Here is a 21,092-nt window from a genome sequence, read left to right on the forward strand (position 1 = left end):
CCTCCCACTAACTTTTATTTTATAATATCTTGCATTTTTGTAGGTTAGCTATGTTGTTTCACAGGCACAACAAACCCTACGTGCTCAAGATAAGTGACACTTTGTCAGGTGAGTAATCCTTCTCCTGGGCTGCTGCACTGGGCCGACGAGTATTTGGTTGAGATTTTCACTATGAACTTAATTTTCCTTTCTTGTTACCTCTTTGTCTTGCTGTGACAGCAGAATGATGCTGGCACTGAGTGTTAACCTACACAGTTCTCTACTCTCAGCTCAAAGAGTCATTTAAACATTCGGTAGAATTCCATCACTGACCACTGTCTGGATCTGTAGTTCAGTGGTAAATCTGCATCCTTATGTTCTAGTTCATCTGATTTTAGCAAAGGGATACTCAGGATTTAACCCGGAGCTGGACCACCTGCATGAGGAGCATGTGAGCCACAGAGCTGACTACACCATTCCTCATTCAACTGCTTGTTCAAAGAATTATTCAGTATTCAAATACTAGAGCTTTCAGCTATTATTATCGAATCTATCTGTCCTTTTACTTCTTTAGGCTTTTGCCCCATGGATTTTATAATTCATGTCTTATCTGCATATATTAATTGCTTTTCTGTTGCTATGATAAACACCATGACCAAAGGCACCCTATGAAGAAAAAAATATATTCTGGCTTAAAGAGTTCCATTATGGTCAGGAGGCAGCAAGCAGCAGGCATCGGGGAGGCATGGAGGTAGCAACAGAGAGCTTTAAATACAAACAGGAGGCAAAGATCAAAGGGAATGGATAAAAAGCTTCAAACTCTCAAAGCCTGCCTCCTGGGCAAACTCCCTCAGCTGGGCTGCAGCTCCTAACTCTCCCCAAACAGTGGCATCAGCTGGGAACCAGGATACAAGTACAGGAGCTTGCAGGGGAGGTTACTCTCTCAGACCATCCCATGCACACACATGACCTGTATGTTCTGACCCGTCGTAGTCGTCATCATCCTCATCAGCTGCACTTGCCACACTGGCAGTAACTCACCTCACAGGCTATTTTCTTTGCTCTTAGTGTAGTTGCTATGACCCCTTTCAATTACTGTTTGTAAGTCTTCCTCCAGCCTTTTCCTTTAAAATATTTTTGTCTTTAAATAGGAGTCTTTTCTAGGTGGCATATAATTAGTTGACTTATTTCCTTCCCTCTTGGCCTCCCCAGCCTTTTCACTGGGAAACAAGCCATATTCCCTTAGTATAATTAGATACTATTTACATGACATTCTGTCATTCCCCATGTATGATGGTTTAAATGAGAAATATCCCTCATATTCTCTCAGATTTGAACCATCCCCCCACCCCCCCACCCCCCAGTTGGTGGCACTGTTTGGGGAGGTCACAGAACCTTTAGAAGACAGAGCCTTGCTGGAGGACGCACACCACTAGGGTGGGTTCTGGAGTTTAGATACCGATGGCTTCTGTCTGATGCTTTGTTTTCTGTGTGTAGTTCAAATGTGCTTGGCCAGCTCTTTGCTCCACGCCTCACTCACCACTGTGGACTCACCCTCTAGAACCACAAGCCAAAGGAAACCCTCTCATCCACAGGTTATGTTTGGTCGGTGTTTATCATAGCAACAGAAAGAAACGGGTGCACTTGGTCAGATGTCCCTTTTATCTTTCAATTTTTCCATAACTAATGTTTGTATTAAGTGGAATTATTTAAAGTTTTTCTATCTTTCTCCCTTTCTCCCTCAAATTTCTGCACTCTAAAATAATGTAAAACATACACACACACACACACACACACACACACGCAAAACTAAAAAAAAAAAAAAAAAAAAACCTCAGGGTAGCTGAGTGGTGGCACACAGCACTCGGCAGGGGTGGGGGCGGGGGCAGGGGCAGGGGAGGGGGCAGGCAAATCTGAGTTCAAGACCAGCTCGGTCTACAGAGTGACTTCCAGACAGCCAGGGCTACACAGGAAAACCCTGTCTTAGAAAAGAAAGAAAGAAAAAGAAAAGAAAAGAAACTCACAGATTTTGCTTGCCAGAAATACTCTACAAAGGAAATTTAACGCCGGCTTCCCCTGCTGGTTTTTGTACCATGTGCTTGGGGGTGGTGTTGTTATCTTTTGGTATTTTGGTGACTATCCTAAGGATTGGCACTAATGTCTGACTCTTTAGCATTCTAATTCAGATAAGTCTCAACGTTATTTCCCTATCTTTCCCGCTGGATGACATCACTTTCATCAGGTATGCGGCTGTGGCGGTGGACTGTACTTTATACACCACGTGGTTACTTACAGACAGGACTGCTTTACACAGATGCCTCCTAAATCAGATTAAAAGGTAAATATATGCGGTATATGTAAATTGTCTACTTAACCTCACTAGTGATTTTCTTCTTCATATTGAGCAACTTAGGTGCCAATGTTACTTTCCCTCCATGTGAAGAGCTCCCTTCAGAGTTCTGAAGGGTTCCTCTGCTACAAGCTAGTAGTCGTTCACTAAGATATCTTACTTTGCCCATTATCTCTGGAGGACCTGTTTCTGGAAATACAATCCCTGACTGACAGCTTTCCTTCATTATTCAGAATGCATCCTCCCCGAGACCCCTCCCTGCCCCAAATGCTTTTGGCTTCGGGATTTCTAAGTAGAAAAAGTGGCTAATCTCAGTGACGATCCCTGATTACGACTACGACTTGGTTCTTTCTTGCTACTTTCAAAATTGCCCTTAATTACAACAATTTGATCGTGATGCCACAGGTGTTAGGTCTGAAAGGTTTCCTCATTATTGGTTCTTCCTCTTCCTAAGCTCAGAGCATCGCCATGGTGCCATCTTTCACTCTGCTGACTCTTTCCCAGTCAGCTCCATCCGTACTGTGTGCAGTCTGACCTCAGTTCGGCTGCTGCAGTTCTAAACTCCAGAGTTTCTCCTCAGTCCTTCTAGTACGGCTTCTATTTCTTTACTAATACTATGTGCTTTGTGAGTTGCTTAGGCCTTCCTTTATCTTTATAGGCAGCTCTCCTTTGGTGAATATGCTTAGAGCAGCTCGATGAACTTGTCTGCTGAGCTTAGCACTGCTTGCTCGGAGCAGCCTCTACATTGTAGCTTGTGAGGTACATTCTCTTCTTTCTTTGCAAGTCCGATAATATTTAATACAGAACTGATCATTTACATATAGACAGGCAGCCAGGCAGCAGTGGCGCACGCCCATGTACCATGGCAGCCAGGTGGAGGCAGCACACACCCAGCGCTCAGGAAACAAAGCAGGATTTAAGCTGCCCAGGCTGGCCTCAAACTTCTGACCTTTATGCCTCATCTTCCCAGACAGCTGGGCCTGTAGGTATGTACCACCACGCCTGGCTTACTTTCAAGTACTTTTGTGAAAATTTAGTTTCTACATCTAGTTTTACTTAATCTTGTTCAAATAATGACTATGGTAGCTAAAATCGTAGTATTTTTAAAAATAAAACTGTTGCTCTGACTTTTCGCTTTCCTAGTTACTGACAACTAAACTTGTGAATAGCATCAATTATCCCACCGGAAGGATGAACTGCAAATATTTCCTGCAGACATTATTTAAAAACAAATTACTATTAGACACGTCTCTATGGACTATTATTAGGAAATCTTGCCCCACATGAATGGAGGACAACTTGGGTAAGCCTGATTGTTGTAATGTGAGTGTACGAGCCATGCTGTCAAGAGCTAAATCCTATTACAATCAATTTCTAAACCACATAATCCTTTAATCCAATTATTTCTGACTAACTTGATAGCTGAAATCCTATGAAAATCTTCATTATAAAAAAGGACATTAACATTTGGGGTTAGAAGTTAGAGCCTAATAAAGTTATTTAAATTTAATGATGATATTTCTGACATCTGCTACTAACAATTTTAAGTTTCTTGGATCTGTGGAAATCGTAGTTTTCACTGAAAAACTTCATGAATAATTTACTGCATATGGTATAGGAGGCAATAGCCAGTACACAATCTGCTTCATTAAAATTTAAAACAATTGTTTATTTTTATACATATTTCCCTGGTCTAGCAGGCACTGCACTCCTTTCTGAGTCCAGTTACACATATGTGAAACTACGATGTCCTCAGCTCATGGTCACAAGTTTAATATCTAACTTTACTCTCCGCTGTTTTCAAATACACTAATCTGATCCTTGGCAAAAAGCGATCAGCTATTAATCCAATCAGTGTAATTGTCACGTCAGAGATAGTTTTCCTGTCAGGAAATGTGACCATTGTGATGGTCTGCCCCGCTGGTTCTGCCTCTTGTTCATTACTCTGTTCTGACTGACACTGTTCAGTTTGCATCACACTTTCCTAGGCTGCACAACTGGAGATATTAGTCTGCATTCCAAGCAAGCCTGTTTTGCTAGGTGATTTTGGATCTTTGTAAGTACTCCTGAGCTTGTTATGGGCATGCTAAGATACCTGGCCATAGTTAGCTGTTTTCAATCTTGAGTCTCATGATGCATAAGTGATGTTGGCCAGGGTCACCTGCCCAAGGAACCACCTGGTGCAGTACCGTGAGAATCACGAAGTAGCAAATCTGAAATCCTCACTAAGGAGAGCGAACAGTTACAGCTCCCAAACAGAGAGAGGCGTGCGTGGGACACGAAGAAAGGAAGTGCTGCTCCCGGGAAGCAGCGACAACCACCGCACAGCAGCTGGACAGTGCTGCTCTTTAAGATGCTTTATTTTGGTTTAGTTTTTGGTTTTTCAAGGCAGGGTTTATTTGTGTAGCCCTGGCTATCCTGGCACTATCTCTGTAGACCAGGCTGGCATCAAATTCAGAGATCTGCCTGCCTCTGCCTCCTAAGAGACAAAGATTTTCACAGAGATGGAAGTAGAACTCGTTGAGACAGCCATTCTTAACAAATTCTGTGTTTGGAGAGACGTCTCTTCTCACAGATTCTTTTTCACCGTTCAGAAGAACAAAGTGCTTAGCTCTATAAAATTAGCTATTTCAATTGAAAGTTGTAAAATCAGAGGATCTTCAGTGAACATAGATGCTCACAGCAGCAGGAAACCAAAGAGGAGGTGGCAACCAGGAAGCTAGCTTCACTAATCTTCCACTCTCAAAAGGTCACCTGCTCGAGATGCAGCTGTGTGGTGTGCCTAAGGTCCTGAAGAGCTTCCCAGATCTGTTTCTACCCCCGGCTCAACACCCTCAGGTGACTTGCTTTCAGATCAGCATGGCTGTATCTTCCAGCAGGTCCTGAATTCACCTGCCCTGACGCAGCCTAATCCCTCTGTGATCAATTCAAACTCTCAGGTTTTTCCAGGAAGCAAATCTGTTCCTCAGACCCTCTGCCTGGTCTGCTCCTTTCTCCCTGCAGTGTCAAGTGGCCCCCCTTGCCACTGTTTCTTTAGGGCAGTGCTTGCTTGCTTAGCTGGCTAGTTTCCTTTTGTTTACGCTCTACACTGCTTGGCCATAGTCAAGGAAGATCTTTTGTTCTATGGTCTCCACTGTATGGTCACAGGTGTTTCCTTGGGCAGGTGGCCCTGACTGTGCTGTAATTCCAGCATTCTGGAGCCTGAGGCAAGGGAATTGCTAGCTTGCTAGCTTGAAGCCAGCTTGGGCTACATAGAAAGAACTTGTTCTTAAAAGACAGCAGCTCACACACAGACACACACAGACACACACACACACACACACACACACACACACGCCCAAACACACACACTCCAGCTAGGCCACCTTAATTACAATCCAACTCTGCGCTGGCTACTTCTAATGTACCAAGTACTTGCAGTTTTCTCAAAGTCTTAGTCATGTACTATGTCTGAGTTTTAAAAAGATACACTTAGTAAAGTTTGCCCTAAACAAAAGTAAGTTAAATAGAAAAATATGGGAAAAGTTATATATATTTTCCTAAACAGTTTAATGTTAAATTCTTATAATGTTTTTTAAAATTCTATAAGTATTATAATTTTATATTATATAAATACATAAATAATGCCAAGCTTTGAGGGTTCAATTTTAAAATTGAAATAAGGCAGGTAAGATAGCTCAGTGGTCAAAGGTGCTCGCTACCAAGCTTGATGGCCTGCGTCAGACTCCTGAGATCCAGATGGGAAGAAGAGAGAACCAGCTGCTGTAAGCTGTCCTCTGCCCTCCACAGTTACAAGAAAGTCACTGGTGTATCCATCCATAAGACAACCTTACAACTTGGCAGGCTCTCGTATTTCTGTACCCTTTTCTTAGCCGGTAACAGTAGGTTTCCTCATAGACTGGAGGTGCCTGAGAGCACCCGGCTCCTTCTCTGACCTCTCAGTTTCCTGACCGTCTTACGCCTCTACTGTCCTTACCCGGCTCACCTTCCTTACTCTTGAAATGATTTCAGCGGCAAAGCTGTGACCACTCAGGGCTGGACTGAGTCTCTTTAGAGACATCATGCGGAAGGCAGTGTCTTTCTGTTAGATAGCTGCACGCGCAGCACTGAAGTGGCTTAGGAGGAAGCCGGTCTTCTCATAAACAAGGAAAGGATCGTTCTGGGCAAGTAGAGATGCAAAGTCTCCGGTTACCACATTAAAGATGCTCAAGTTATGATGCAAACTTACGTATCTCTTCCACAACCTGTGGGTCACATTCTCTGTATTTTTCCACTTCTGCCTTGAGTTGCTGCCTTTGGTCTCGAAATGAAGAAAGTTCTTTTGCAAGCCTGGCTCGTTCTTCCTGGATTTAAAGGATTTTATGTACAGTTAGGCCAAATAAAATCTTATGTGTAATGTAATAAATTTCAAAAATACATGTTTTGACATGCTATATTTATCTACTCAGTTCTCAGTGTCCATGGGTTCTGCATCTGAAGATCCAATTATCCACTATCAAAACTACTTAAAAAACACAACAAAACAAGGCAACCCCCACCACCTGTACTAAACATGTACAGAAGTTTCTCTCAATGCACTCACCCTCTGAATGATACAACATAACAAATGTTTACAGAGCATTTCTGTTGTAGTAGGAATTATAAGTAATCTAGATATTACTTAAAAGATTATTATTAAAACTATATGCAACTATTATGCCATCTTGTAGACATGTATTACATTTATATCTAAATATGCATTTTACATAAATGTATTATAGAGACATATATAATTGGCATGTTCATTTATGCATTATTTGTGTGGATATCAGAGAACTTGCAAGAGCCAGGTCTCTCCTTCCATTCCGAGGGTCCTGGGGATTGAATTTAGGCTGTCAGGCTTGGAAAGCCTTTACCTGGTGAGCCTCACTGGCCCAATTTTTTTAAATAACAAACTTGAACATCCAGATTTTAGTATCTCACAAGGTCTAGGAGCCACTCCCGCTGTGGAAACTGAGGTATGCTTGTACTCACATGTATGAACAGTATAGTAAGTCTAATTCTCGTCCTTCACTGAACTCTCCAGTGCTTTTCATAGATATGAGTAATTAAATAAAATAAATATGCTGAGTGTAATAATTGTAAGCAGGCAGGAACGGATGGTTAACATGGATGAACTCAAAGATGATGACGCTGCCATACATCAGGGGAAAACTCGCACTACTTTTTGGGTAGTTTCATGGCTTGTGCTAACACATGTAAGTCATAGTTTCTGTCAACATCAGTCATTAAGCAATTATTCTTTAAAGAGTGTTTGAAAAAAGTTCTAGAGCTCTTTTCAATTTTAAATGATTAACCTTTATAAATATTTAAAGGGATCAGAAATGGCCTCCTGCCATTTTTCTTTCAAGATGAACAACATAAGGCTTTTAAATAGCATGAGCCAACAGACAGGTACCCTTTGACATTTCAGGCAGAGGCTTCACCAACTCAGAGATGCCATGGTGCTACAAATGTGTGACTAACATTTGTGAAATTGGAAAAATAATTTCACACAAAATCAAATGCTGGCAAAGATTCTCAGATAAATTTAAGGCAAAAGTCAAAGTTCAAATGGCCTGCCTGGAACTGGCCCAAGGCTCCCTGCCTGCCTCTGTGCACTTTCTCCTTGTTCTCTAGCTTTGGCTTTGCTGCTGCTGTTGCTGTCTAGACGGTAAGATGCTCTAGAACAGCCCAGCCCATAGAGCACTGCATGGTGGGGACATCCTAGCTCTGCACTCTCCACTGCAGGGTCATTAGACACATGTGTGCCATTATGGTAGCTATGACTGAGAAACTGAACTATGCATGACTTAAATACAAATGGGTAAATATAATTAGTAAATGCCACACTGACACAGCTCAGAGAAATAAATTTAAGGCTAAGTAGGATGTAACGGAATGGTCTTTCCTTGCTATCTAAGCCCAGATGATCCATGCTTTGACAGAAGAAAGAGGAAAAGGGAAGGCTAGTGAAGAGAAGAGAAGCAGAGGGAGAACACCCATGTGAGTGCAATGACAACTCTGCAGGCACCTGGATGTGAAGACAGCCTAGATGGCACCAGTGCAGGAACCTCTGCCAAGGTATTCAATGCCTTCGTGCTTCCAGTTCCTCAAATACAGAACTAGCGATAGGTGACTGCCATTCCTTACACTGTTGGCAAACAAACTGCACTTGGAAAGTACCTGACAATGTACCCAGTGTAGCTACTTCTTCAGCAGCATTGCCATGACTGATCGCTAACAGAGGGTGAGTACTGTTGTAGAAATTATTTAAACCCAGCCCCGCCTTTGCTTATTGAGTTCCCAGATAAAAAAAACACAAACAGCCTTTATATTTTTAATAAGGCTTAAGCAGCACAAAAGCTGAGCAACTACCAAGCCTCCATATTATCAGAATCTACTTTCCTACTCATAACCCTGAATTAAGCACAAATACTTCCATGAGGTGTTGCTTCATTTGTGACAGCTAGTCACTGGCCAAAAAAAAAAAAAAAAAAAAAAAAAAGAGCCCTAATTTCATCTACAGATAGAATGCTGTTCAAAAAGGACAAACAGATGCAGGATAGTCAACTGCTAAGCTCTGCTAAGGCAGGGTAAGCTAGTCATTCATAATTCCTGCTTCAGATGTTCTGGGCCAGAAAGCTGAAGATAGATGCTCGAACACTGTAAGGAACAATGGAGACTGTCCAGGAAGTCATCTGTCTCTGCCAACTGTTTAAATTTTGGAAGTTATGTTCCTGCATACTGCATACCTGCAATATATATTTGAATATATATTCCTTTTTAAATCTCTGACGGGGTTGAAGACTAGTTATAGTCTCATAATTGAGCTTATGTTGTTTAGCATTAAAGAAGGTGTTCTAGATTTAAAAGGATGGCTTTCAGATGGTAATACAAGTTAAAAATCAAACATGATTGAGGAACAGAATTATAAACCCTTTAACTTAGGATAGACGATAAAACACTTTATCTAAATTACCAAATATGATGAACCAGATGTTACAAGTATATATCATACCTAATAATTTGCATACTTGTTATAGTTGCTGAGAGAAAAGAGTCCTTTATTGGACTAAAAGTGGGAATTGTTGAGGTTTTGTCTTTTACTGTCTATTGTAATGCTAAGCACAGGCCCCCAAGACATGCCAACAGCCAATAGCTGGGCAGAAGAGACATAGGTGAGGTTTCAGTTTCCAGGACTTGGGGTCAGATGAGGAAGAGGAAGAAGAGGAACAAGGTGAAGGTGCAGGAGAGAGAAGGAGAAGCTGCCATGGGTTAGGTGAGCCATAAAGACATGGCCCTGTGGGCTAGCAAAATGGAGTTAAGAACAGTCAGATGAAATATAGTATGGCAATAATTTGGGGTTCAGTAGGAAAGTAGATTCTGATAATATGGAGAATAGGTATCTGCCCAACTTTTGGCTGTTGGCATCTTTATTCACCAATCAGAAATAACGTGGGACAGGGTCACAGGGGCTACATGCAGACTTCAGACTCTTGGGGGCCCACACTTAGTATTACAGTAGACAATAAAAGACAAAACCTCAATAGAGTACTTCTGAAACTTCCTGTCTTAAGACATTCTTAGGAGCCTTTTTGAATTACTATACTCTTCTGAGGGCTGAAAGCTCTGCTGTGGCTTGACAGTAGGCCTCCCTACCCCCAGCTCCACCGTCTACATGGATTGACTCATACTCGGTAACCTGGTTGACAATTTCCAGACATGCCTATGCCACTACTCATTGTAGGTGCTTCTCTCAGCTACTGCCAGTGTTACAGAAAAAAAGAAATGGAACAAAGAAGCAGCAACTACTACTATCAACTGCAGAAATAGCAGGTTTGGGTGATGCCAAGAGGCGACCTTCCCTTAAACAGTATACAGAAAATTACTGACATCCAATTTCTATCTCTGACTGCTGAAAACTAACATGAAAGAATAAATCTGAAGTAAATGTGGAAACACATACTCCCTATAAACTGTGAAACAGTCCTTTCTGTAGTGCAGAGCATTTCCAGATTGCTCCCTTTCACAATCAAGCAATAGGAACAGAGGCTAAGGTGGAGTGTTTAGTAGTCTGTGCTGATGTTTAATGTTAAAATATAGAGAATTTATTCAACTCTTTGTCTTTCTTCTCTTCCCTCCCTTTGTTTCTTTCAGTTACCATTGTTTTGAACTAGAGTCTCCTTATGCCAGACTTGAACTTCCTATGTAGCTGAGAATGACCTTGAACTTTGGACCTCCTGAGTATTGGGGCTTACAGGCAAGCACTACCCCAGGTTTATGCAGTACTGAGGCTTAGCCCATGGTTTTGTACACACTAAGCAAAAGTTCTACCAACTTAGCTACATCCCCTGTCATTTGTATGTTTGTTTTGAGTCACGTTTCACACCATATTCCAGGCTGGCCTGGAACTCATTATGTCGTCCAGACAGCCTTCTAAGTGCTAGGATTACGGGCATGAACCACCACACTTGACTTAAAACATTTTTATAACTCCATTGTTGAAATAAAGAGGAAGCTAAAAGTACCTGATTCTAAAATACAAAATCTCTGGTAGCACATTAAAGCACATACTGCACTTTTAATAGTCAAACAGGTTGGGCCAAGGGCATGTGTAGCCCAGTGGTAGAGTACAAAACTCTAGGTTCCTCTCTACCCCCATATCCATCTGATCAAGCAGATCTCCTACAGCCTCCACTACCCTTACCCCCATCCCATCCACATCCCTTTGTCTCAGCCTTCTGCAGGTACTTCCTGGGAACCTGCCTGCCATGTCTGCCAGGAAATCAGGTAGGCCTTCACTGTCTCTCGTCTCTTGTAAACCCAATAGCCCAGTCTCATGCTCACATCTGTATGACACCACCCGCTGTAGCCTCCTCTTCCTCCCTGCCCCCAATTCTAGCAGAACCCATAGATCTTCTCCCTCCCTCACTACTCCCTCCCCACATCCTTTCATTCAAGCCTCCAATCCAGCATGTATTCTCTGGGAACTCTATAAACTGCCAATTCCGGCCTCTCCTCCTTCCCTGCACCTGTTTGGGTCAGGGTGGCTAAGCATATCCCAGAGGCACACTCTGCATTCTTCCCTCTGTGAACCCTTATCTGCACCTCCCCACTTCTAGCCCAGCTCCATCTCAAGTATCAGCTTTCACTAAGAATACATCCTAACTGGAGCCCCCAGTGGCCATACCTGTCAGGATCTCAGAATTACTCTCCACCAGGCAACTCACAGCCACCACATTCTCCTAAGAACCAGAGAGGGCAAAAGAAACCAAGGAGCAAAACACCCACTCAACAAAGACAAGACCAAACATCAGCACCTAAAATTACAATCTTCCCAATCCCAGATGACAAGCCACCTGCATAAAAACACAACCATTAACAGCCAGGACAACATGTCTCCACTAGAGCCCAGCAACCCTACCACAATAGGCCCTGAAAAATGCAGTGTAGCTGAAGCATAAGACAAGGACTTTACAATAGACTTTAAGACTATTTTAGAGAGCCTTAAAGAAGAAATAATCCATTAAAGACATCCATGAAATGAAGAAAACTGTTCAAGAACTATAGATGGAAATAGAATCGGTAAAGAAAACCCAAACTGAGGGAAAGCTAAAAATTAAAAATATAAAAACTCAAACAAGAAACTCAGAGGCAAGCCTCACCAACAGAATACAAGAGATAGAAAAGAGAATCTCAGTCGTTGAAGACAAAATGAAAGGAATGGGTAACTTAGTCAAAGAAAATGTTACATCTAAAAATATCAGGTGCAAAGTATCCAGGAAATCAGGGACACTATGAAAGGGACAATTCTATGAATGATAGAATAGAGGAAAAGGAAGAAACCCAAACCAAAGGCACAGCAAATATCTTCAACAAAATTAGAGAGGAAAAGTTCCCCAACCTAAAGAAGGTAATATCTATCAAAGTATAAGAAGCATACAGAGCTCCAGACTCTGGACTAGAAAAGAAACTCCCCACATCACATAATAATAAAATATCAAACATACAGAACAAAGAAAGCTTATTAAAAGCTGCAAGGGAATAAATAACATTTAAAGGGAGTTTAATACTACAATAACATCTCACTTCTCAATAGAGACTCTAAAAACTGGAAGGGCTTGGAGAGACTCTAGGAGACTCTTACTATGCCATCCCAAAGTATATACCCAGCAAAACTTTTTATCACAATAGACGGAGAAAAATATTTTATAATAAAACCAAATTTAAGCTCTATTTATCTATAAACTCAGCCCTAGAGAAAACACTAGAGCAGTGGTACTCAACCTTCCTAATGCTGCTATCCTTATGTTTTGGTGAATTCCCACCATAACATTATTTTCATTCCTACTTTATAACTGTAATATTTTTTTTTTTTTTGATTTTTTGAGACAGGGTTTCTCTGTATAGCCCTGCCTGTCCTGGAACTCACTCTGTTCCAGGCTGGCCTTGAACTCAGAAATCCACCTTCATAACTGTAATTTTGCTATTGTTATGAATTGTTATGTAAATATATGTTTTCTGATGGTCTTAGGAACCCCCGTGAAAGGGTCATTGACTCCCAAAGGTTGCACTAGAGGGAAAATTTCAACCTGAAAAATCTAATAATACCCAAGACAACATAAGAAATAAATAATATCAGACCAGAGATCAAAAACAAAAACAAACAACAAAACAAAAAAATCCACCTCAACAACAGTAAACAGGAATCAATAAACAGACATTGTTCATCAATAACTCTCATCATCAATGGTCTCGATTTCCCAATAAAACAGCACAGTTTAGCAGAGTGGATTCATTCATAACAGGTTTCATCCTTTAGCTGCATCCAAGAAACACATTACCATGAACAATAGAATTCACCTCAGGGAAAAATGATGTAAAAAGATATTCCAAGCAGATGGACCTCAGAAGCCAGCTGGCAGAGCCACTATTTACTATGCAACCAAAACTAGTCAGAGAGATAGGGAAAGACACTAAATACTCAAAGGAAAAATCCACAGAAAGGATACTGCAATCTTAACATCTATACAGTGAATACAAGGGCACTCAAGTTCATAAAAGAAACTCTATCACAGCTTAAATCACATATTGACCCTCACACAGTGATAACATACACGGTCCTTTAGATTTTAGTTAATACCAGATACAGTCAAGTTCACAATCAAAAACAACCATCACAAGTCCACCCCTTGTCAGGTTAACACACACAATCATATATCCTTAAGTCATGCTTAATTTCTAAATAAAAATAATAACCAGGTCATAATTACATCTAACATGATAAAACTCTCCCACATATAATATATACATACAATGTAAGTATATTATATATTTAATCAGGTGATAATTTTGTCTAACATTATATAACCATACCTTATACAACTGCAAGCTTATTATAAATTTAGAATAGGTGGCAATGTCCCTTAAAGGACATTCTTTCAGTATCTCAGACTTAAACATGATAACCAATGATATTCTCTTAACTGATGTTAGATTATATGATAAAGAAATGGAGGAAAGAAAACACAAATATCTGTACAAACACAGTCTTAACAAAATATGAGGGACGTATTCATGTCAATTATAGTCCCAGTTTCTGCAACTAGTCACACGGCCTTAGATGGTATTTGTAACTACCTTTCTCTACGGCCCATTCAATATTTCCTCCACCCCAGCAGGTACTTCAGCAGGTCTTGGCTCTTTTCTTGGAAGAGTGACCCAGATCTTTACTCCTGAGCAGTATGGACCCTTTGTCATCCTGCTTGGATTAGGTTGTTGTAGTTTCCTATGACTCTAGTCACCAGACACGATAACACCAAGAGACACTCAAAAGGATCTCCTACACTCAAGGCCTAATCTTTCTTACCTCCATTGTGAGAAGCAATCCAATTTTCCCTGGTAAACTTGATCAGTTAACCCCCCCCCCCAATACTGTTATTCCTTTCTTAGCCTGTAAAATAATAGTTATTCCTTTCAGAAGCCCAAAGTGTCCAGGAGGAAGTCTGAGCTTCCAGTTCAGTGGAATGTTTGTTGTGCTCCTTTCAAAAGCACTGCCCACTCTGGAACCAAAACTTCTGGGCCAGCAGAACTTAAGGTCATGGGAACAGGAAGTGACAATTTTTCTAGTGGGTCACTAGGGATGATAGTGAGTGGAACCACTGCCTTTTCCATCCCTTGATTCCTGGATTCATGGATCCTGGCTATGGGAGAAGTGTGTTCTGGAAAACTCTCCCTGGCCCTCCAGGGTGCTGTCACCTAATTGGCACTGTTTATGACATCAAAAGACCATCCCATCTTCCTATCAGGGCAGCTGCTTCAGAATGTTGGGAAACTTGGAAAGACCAGTACATTGCATGATCGTGAGACCACTGCCACACCTCTCTGGCTGTGAAGGGAGTTCTTTGGTCAGAAGCAGTACTGTATAGAATACCATGATGGTGGATAGGGCATTCTGTAAGTTCACAGATGGTGATTTTGGCAGAAGCACTATATGAGGGAGAGGCAAATTCATAGATAAAGTATCTACTCTATGAAGGACAGTGTTGTCCATTCCACAGAGAAAAGACACTATCTGTGGCTCAGTGTTGGTCTCTGCTGTTGGTAGATCTGGCAGTCACACCACATCTGGTACAGCAGCGACAACTGAAGTCATGACTTGAGTTTCAGAAGTCAACAGCCATTCTTCATGGTACATCCATCTTTTCCATTGGCCAGAAAGGAGGGATAAGGGGGAAGTGATGGGAATCATCACCCCAAATCTTTCAAGTCCTTGATGGTGGCACTAACTTCTGCAATTCCTCCTGAGATGCAATATTGTCTTTTGCTCACTAGTTCCCTTGGCAAAGGCAACTCTAAAGGCTTCCAACCTGGTCCTTTCAACCATGACAGCCCTCACTGCACAGGTCAGGGAGCCTATATGGGACTTCTGGCAACTTCTAAGCATATCTTTGCTAATTATACATTCTGGGACTGGGAAAATAACTACAGGATGAGTTCAACTGTGAACTCATGTCACAGTGAGTTGGACTTCAGCCAAAACTTCACTTATCATCTGACCTCCGTAAGCCCCTACTTTAACTAGAGGGCCACAATGCTTTTTGGGGTTCTCCCCACCTGGATCAGTGTCAATTCAGAATCAGTGTCCAACTGACGCTGAAAGTCTGATTGTTTCCTTTCTCCAGTGTACAGCTACCCTTATGGAAGGCCACATAAAGAAAGGCTAACAGTAAAACTCAGGTATTTTATCAAGATCTTTCTCCAGGGGAACCTGGCCATCCCTTCATTTAAGGGTTCCTGGGTCTGCAAACTGGCTCAAGTCTGGAAACTGGTTCACAGGCTATGATCCAATGTAGCAGCCTTTCTTTCATTTGTTGTTTTTCTCTGCTTATATAGTTCAAATAAAAATGTAGTAGGCTTTCTATTTCATGCCTGAAAACATCACAACTGATTAGCCAGTACCAAAGGTTCACTTAAGTCATGCTTATGGTGATAAACATCACTTTGTGCTGCACATTATGAGTTAGGTTATGATGGAGATCTCTTTGTCTGTGCTGCCCATTATGAGTTAGGCTATGATGGACACTCTTTGCCTGTGCTACCATTATGCGTTAGGCTATGATGGAGATTTCTTTGTCTGTGCTACCATTATGCGTTAGGCTATGATGGAGATCTCTTTGTCTGTGCTGCCCATTATGGTAAGTATGCTCACCTTGCCTTTGGCCAATCAGTGCTGCCACTTTGGCCAGTGCTACTTCCAGGCCCAATGAACCCTTTGTGTTTAATTCATCCAACAGAGCAGCAGTGTCTCCAACCCTAAAGTCTGGCATAAGGAAAGGGTGACAACGGAGCTCTTCAAATGTTCTGGGGCCCCTCCCACCACTTTGTCTCATATGATTAATGAAGGGCATGTCTTCTCGACCCACCATAGTGCAGGATTACATTTTACACTGTGCGTCTACTCTAGCACTGCAATTTCCTTGAGCCTTAAGATCCCTTCATCAACACTCAGCCAGGGGATATTAGGCATATTCTACTCCTTTTCTGTAGGCCATCTTTTGACATATGCTTCAGCCAACCAAACAGAATTTTGATACCATTTAAAACTGAGCAAGCTTCCATATTAAACATAGAATCTCCTCTACTCAGAGGGCCTCTATGAATAAATTCAGTCTGATTCACTTTATGTTCCTTCCATCATTAAAATCCATTCCCACTCATACTCCCCAAATGATTGCTTGAATAAACTAGCAAAATCATTAAGCTGTTTGGCAGTGTGGCACACATCCTCGTGGACTATATATACTTCCTGTCTCCCTTCTAGGAAGCTGCTTAGTCTTTACTCAGTTGTAGGTCTAGAGGCAACTATTGGTGGCCTAGGGAATGTCAGTGTTATCTCACCTAGCATCCCCTTAAAGGGAAAACCACTGTGGATTATTGGACAACGAAAAATTAATTTCCTCAATCCATGGTGGAAAAGGCAGTATTTCAAGGGATGTGAGTGGAGTGCATCTTCTGCTGAGAGTGGAGAGACTATTTCCTCAAGTGAGATAAACCCTGGAGAATCTGAGGGTTCCAAGTTCTTAACCTCAGTAGGGACCTCCCATATATCTCCATCCCAAGTTAGAGGATCCCATTCTTTACCAGTTACAGTCCTCACTTTAACATCCTTAGAGGCTAGGACTTGAAAAGAAGGCTTCAGTTTGACTTTCTGAAACTAAAGCTCTGTAGCTGCTGGAGAGAAGCTTCTCTTCCAGGGCCCACTTAGAAACCTTTAGATTGTTTCTGTGCACCTGGAGCTGGTCAGTCTTATCACCGAGTGCACTGCTGTCCTTCACTGTGTTCTGAGATGCTACACATTTCTTAGTTTTATCACAGAGCACAGGTTTTTTTTTTTTCCTTTGTCAAATTATCCAGAGATGCCCTGAGCAACAAACCAGCATTATAATTTTCCTTATTTTTCCTACAAACTGTCAAACATTTTATATATGGAGTCACCAAATCTGTTGTCTCTCACAGCTGGTAAATAATCAAATACATTTATCTATAAAATAGTTCATCCCATGGGGTTTTAATACTGTTTAAGTGTCTAGGAGAGGCTTCAATAACTGTAGGTGTTGGTAATTTGAAAACCTATTCTGGATGCTTTTAAATTCATTCTTATACTTCTGTTGCTCTGGAATCACTTGTGGTACCAAATATGTATTAGTCAGGATTCTCTAGAGAAACAACTGACAGGATGAATAAACACACACACATATTGAAAGAGAGAGGAAGGAATGGAGGAAAGGAGGGATGGAGAGAGATACAGAGACAGAGGAATCCTGAAGAAGGAGGGTTTAATGCCAGTGAAGGAATGAACTTGCCAATTAGAAGGAGGGCAAGCAGGAAAAAAAGAGCAAGCTTCCTTCTTCCATGTCTTTTATATAGGCTGCTACCAGAAGGTGTGGCTCTGATTAAAAGTGGATCTTCCCACCTCAAAAGATCTGGATTAAAAGTGGGTCTTCCCACTTCAAATGATTTAAAGAAAAAAAAGTACCTCACAAGTGTACCCAATCACTTGGTTTTAGTTAATTCCAGATGTAGTCAAGTTGATGACCAAATACAGCCATCACAAGAATATTATGTTGATCATTTTCCATTTATGTGCCAAAAGATTTTACAACACTTAAAAAATGTACATAAGTATTTAATAGGGCTTTCTATGTACCAGATGTCCCTTTGAGCTTTGCAAATATTAACTAGCTTAATCCACACAATAACCTAATGAAACGTATTTTATTATTCCCCATGTAACAACTGAGAAAATTAAGAACAGAATTTAGGAGATTTTCAACCTCAGGCAGCCTGGCTCCAAGATTTTCATTTCTATTCTGTCTAATAGACACACATGCACACATTTATATTATTATGTAACTTATAGAACACAAACGTACCGTCTCTTGCCGGCCAACTCTTGCTTTCTCAATGCTCTTCTGTAAGTCCGCATGCTTCTGGCTTCCCTCTGACAGCTAGAGAATCAAACATGAAATAAGTTGCTGAGAAGCTGCCTAGAAGATCCCTTTAGAAGACAAAATGAAACAGACTTTTGGCTCAGCATGTGTTAGAAAAAATATTAAAGGCTACACCAAAAATTTTTTCTAATTTAAAAAAAATTATGAATCATTAGAGTAGAATTAAAGAAAGGTGTCGTAGTTAGGGTTCCCACTGCTATGATGAAACGCCGTGACCAAGAGGAATTTGTGGCCTGAAGGTTTTATTTGACTTATGCTTCCACCTCCATGTCCATCACTGGAGGAAGTCAGGACAAGAACTCAGACAGAGCCGAATCCTGGGGCAGGAACTGATGCAGAGGCCATGAAAGGGTTCCTCATGGCATGTTCTGCCTGCTTTCTTATAAAGTCCATCACTAACAGCTGAGGGTGGCACCATCCAAATGGGCTGGGCCCTCCCTACTTACTAATTAATTAGTAATTAATCCCCATCAATTAAAAAAATGCTCTACAGCAGTGGTTCTCAACCTTCCTAATGTTTCGACCCTTTAGTACACTTCCTCATCTTGTGGTGACCCCCAATCATAAAATTATTTTCATCACTACTTCATAACTATAATTTGCTACTATTTTGAATTTTAGTCTAAACATCTGTGTTTCCAATGGTCTTAGGTGACCCCTGTCAAAGGGTCATCTGAGATCCACAGGTTGAGAACTGCTTCAGCTCTTATGGTGGCAGTTTCTCAGTTGGTTCCCTCCTCTCAGATGACTAGCCTGTGTCAAGCTAACATAAAATTCGCCTGCACAAAAACTAAGTGTTTTCTTATTTCATCCAAAAAAATAATACCTTTAATTTTTTAAAAAAAATTTGTTGTTTCTGAGACAAGGTCTCACTATGTAGCCCTCACTACATAGTGGGACTCAAAGAGAATACCCTGTTTCTGTTTCCCCGGGTGTTGGGACTAAAGACCACACTACACCCAATCCTGAGTAATATGTCTTCAACACTTTTATATAATCTTTAGCTCTTTTCCATTTCTATCCACAAATAAACTCTACCTCAAATTACTTTGGTTAGAAATTGTATTTGAAAATTCAGAAATATCTCCTTTAAAAATCTCTATTTAAATTTCATTTCACTTTGACTAAGGTCACTCCAAACTACCACAGGTTGTTCATAGAGACCTGTACGGCGCACTTCAATAGGTCTGTATCTCACTTGTTCCCAAGAAGGGATCTGAGAGGAGCTGCACTCCACACATTAATCTCTCAGAGGACAAAGACTCTGTCACCTGCTGCCAATTCTAGACATATTTAATTGGTTAATTAATTAATGTAATCATCTTATTCGGCTTAAAAGGCAGATAAATTCCATGCGGAAGTCAATCCAGACAGTGAGTATGGAGAATCCACAAGCATATCCCTAGAAAAGACTGACAAACCTCAGAGCACTCCTGACCCACACAAGTATTTCCCTAGGAAAGACTGACAAATTTCAGAGCACTCCTGACCCCTCAAAACTGTGACTCTCACCCGAGTCTCTGAGTAAGTAAACAATCGCAGCAAATTCCCAACATCCAGTGTCTACCACACCTTTTACTATAAGCTAAGAAATTCCAGACTCAGGAGTGAAGCCTTCTTAGTATCCTCCATGCCTCTGTCACTCTGGAATCACAGACATCTGGGAAGTAATTGAGGGCTACATTCATTTAATTTGTTAGCTGAAAAGAAACTGACTTCTCACAATATAAATCTAGCTATATAGAGGGTGATGAGTATTTAAATACCAGTCTTGCTTAAAATTCAGAAGCAGCATCTTTAGGAAGCGGGTAGCTCTACTGTCGGGATGCCTCTACTTTTGAAATTGCGAGCAGGAAGCACCATCAACATCCTTTCACTGCTTCTCCAGGCTCCGACTGACAGCACACGTCTACAGGCCACACAGACGTCGCAAGCCGAACAGTTGTGCCTCTTCTAGAGACACGATCTTAAGTTAGAACAAAACACATGTGGCAACTTGCTAAGCCAAAACAAGCATCAAGGCTTGAAATTTAGCAACAAGATCCAGTTCTTCAATGAAGAGCCCAACTGATTTTTTTTAAACCTCCAAGTTTAAAAAGTTAATATTCTACATTCTGCAGGATCTACCTGAAATAATCTTTAAGTGTATACATCACTTCAATTCAGGAACAGGGGAATTCTCCAATTAAAATAATACACATTCATATTTAAAAACATGAAAGTTATTTATAAAATAAATCAGACACCATGGCCTTAAAGTTAATAATTATGTAAAACAAACCTAACATACATTTATATATATATATATATATATATATACATATATTTTTATGAAACACTCAGGTACATGTCTACTGTCCATGAGTTGTCATGTTAAGTATCTTGGTAACACAGGGCACAATCTCCATGACAGGCTCAGATGCTTCCGGGGAAGGCTGGCGGTCCTTGTTAGTTTGCATACACTGACCCCAAGCCCACGGGAACCGTAGCTCTTGGCAGGCAGCCCCTGCCATCAGGCTTGGCACTCTGTTCTGGTTTTAGGTTTGGGCTTGTTTTGATCTGTAAGAAGTCATATGCTATACTTACTAATAGGCCCTGTGGAACTAAATCAAACCAGGGCTCTGAGGGGAATGAACTGAGCTGGTCGCCACTGAAGATGGGTCAGTGAGCCAGTAGTTCTTCAGCAGGCTGCTGTCCCACCTCCTGAGCTTCCGACGAGAACAGTGGTG

At 41.2% G+C, this 21,092-nt stretch overlaps 1 protein-coding gene across 1 annotated transcript in view; it reads right to left on the bottom strand.

Moving 5' to 3' along the window:
• The window catches only part of Mnd1 (meiotic nuclear divisions 1), a 61,180-nt gene that overhangs the window by 10,157 nt on the left and 29,931 nt on the right, over positions 1–21,092 (bottom strand). Inside the window, exons 5-6 of the mRNA XM_021158687.2 lie at positions 18,286–18,360; positions 6,558–6,672 (exon numbers count right to left, since the gene is read on the bottom strand). Of these exons, the coding sequence (XP_021014346.1) occupies positions 6,558–6,672; positions 18,286–18,360 (190 nt within the window). The remainder of the gene's footprint in view (positions 1–6,557; positions 6,673–18,285; positions 18,361–21,092) is intronic.

The sequence above is a fragment of the Mus caroli genome, chromosome 3 (genome assembly GCF_900094665.2).
Source record: "Mus caroli chromosome 3, CAROLI_EIJ_v1.1, whole genome shotgun sequence".
NCBI lineage: Eukaryota > Metazoa > Chordata > Mammalia > Rodentia > Muridae > Mus > Mus caroli.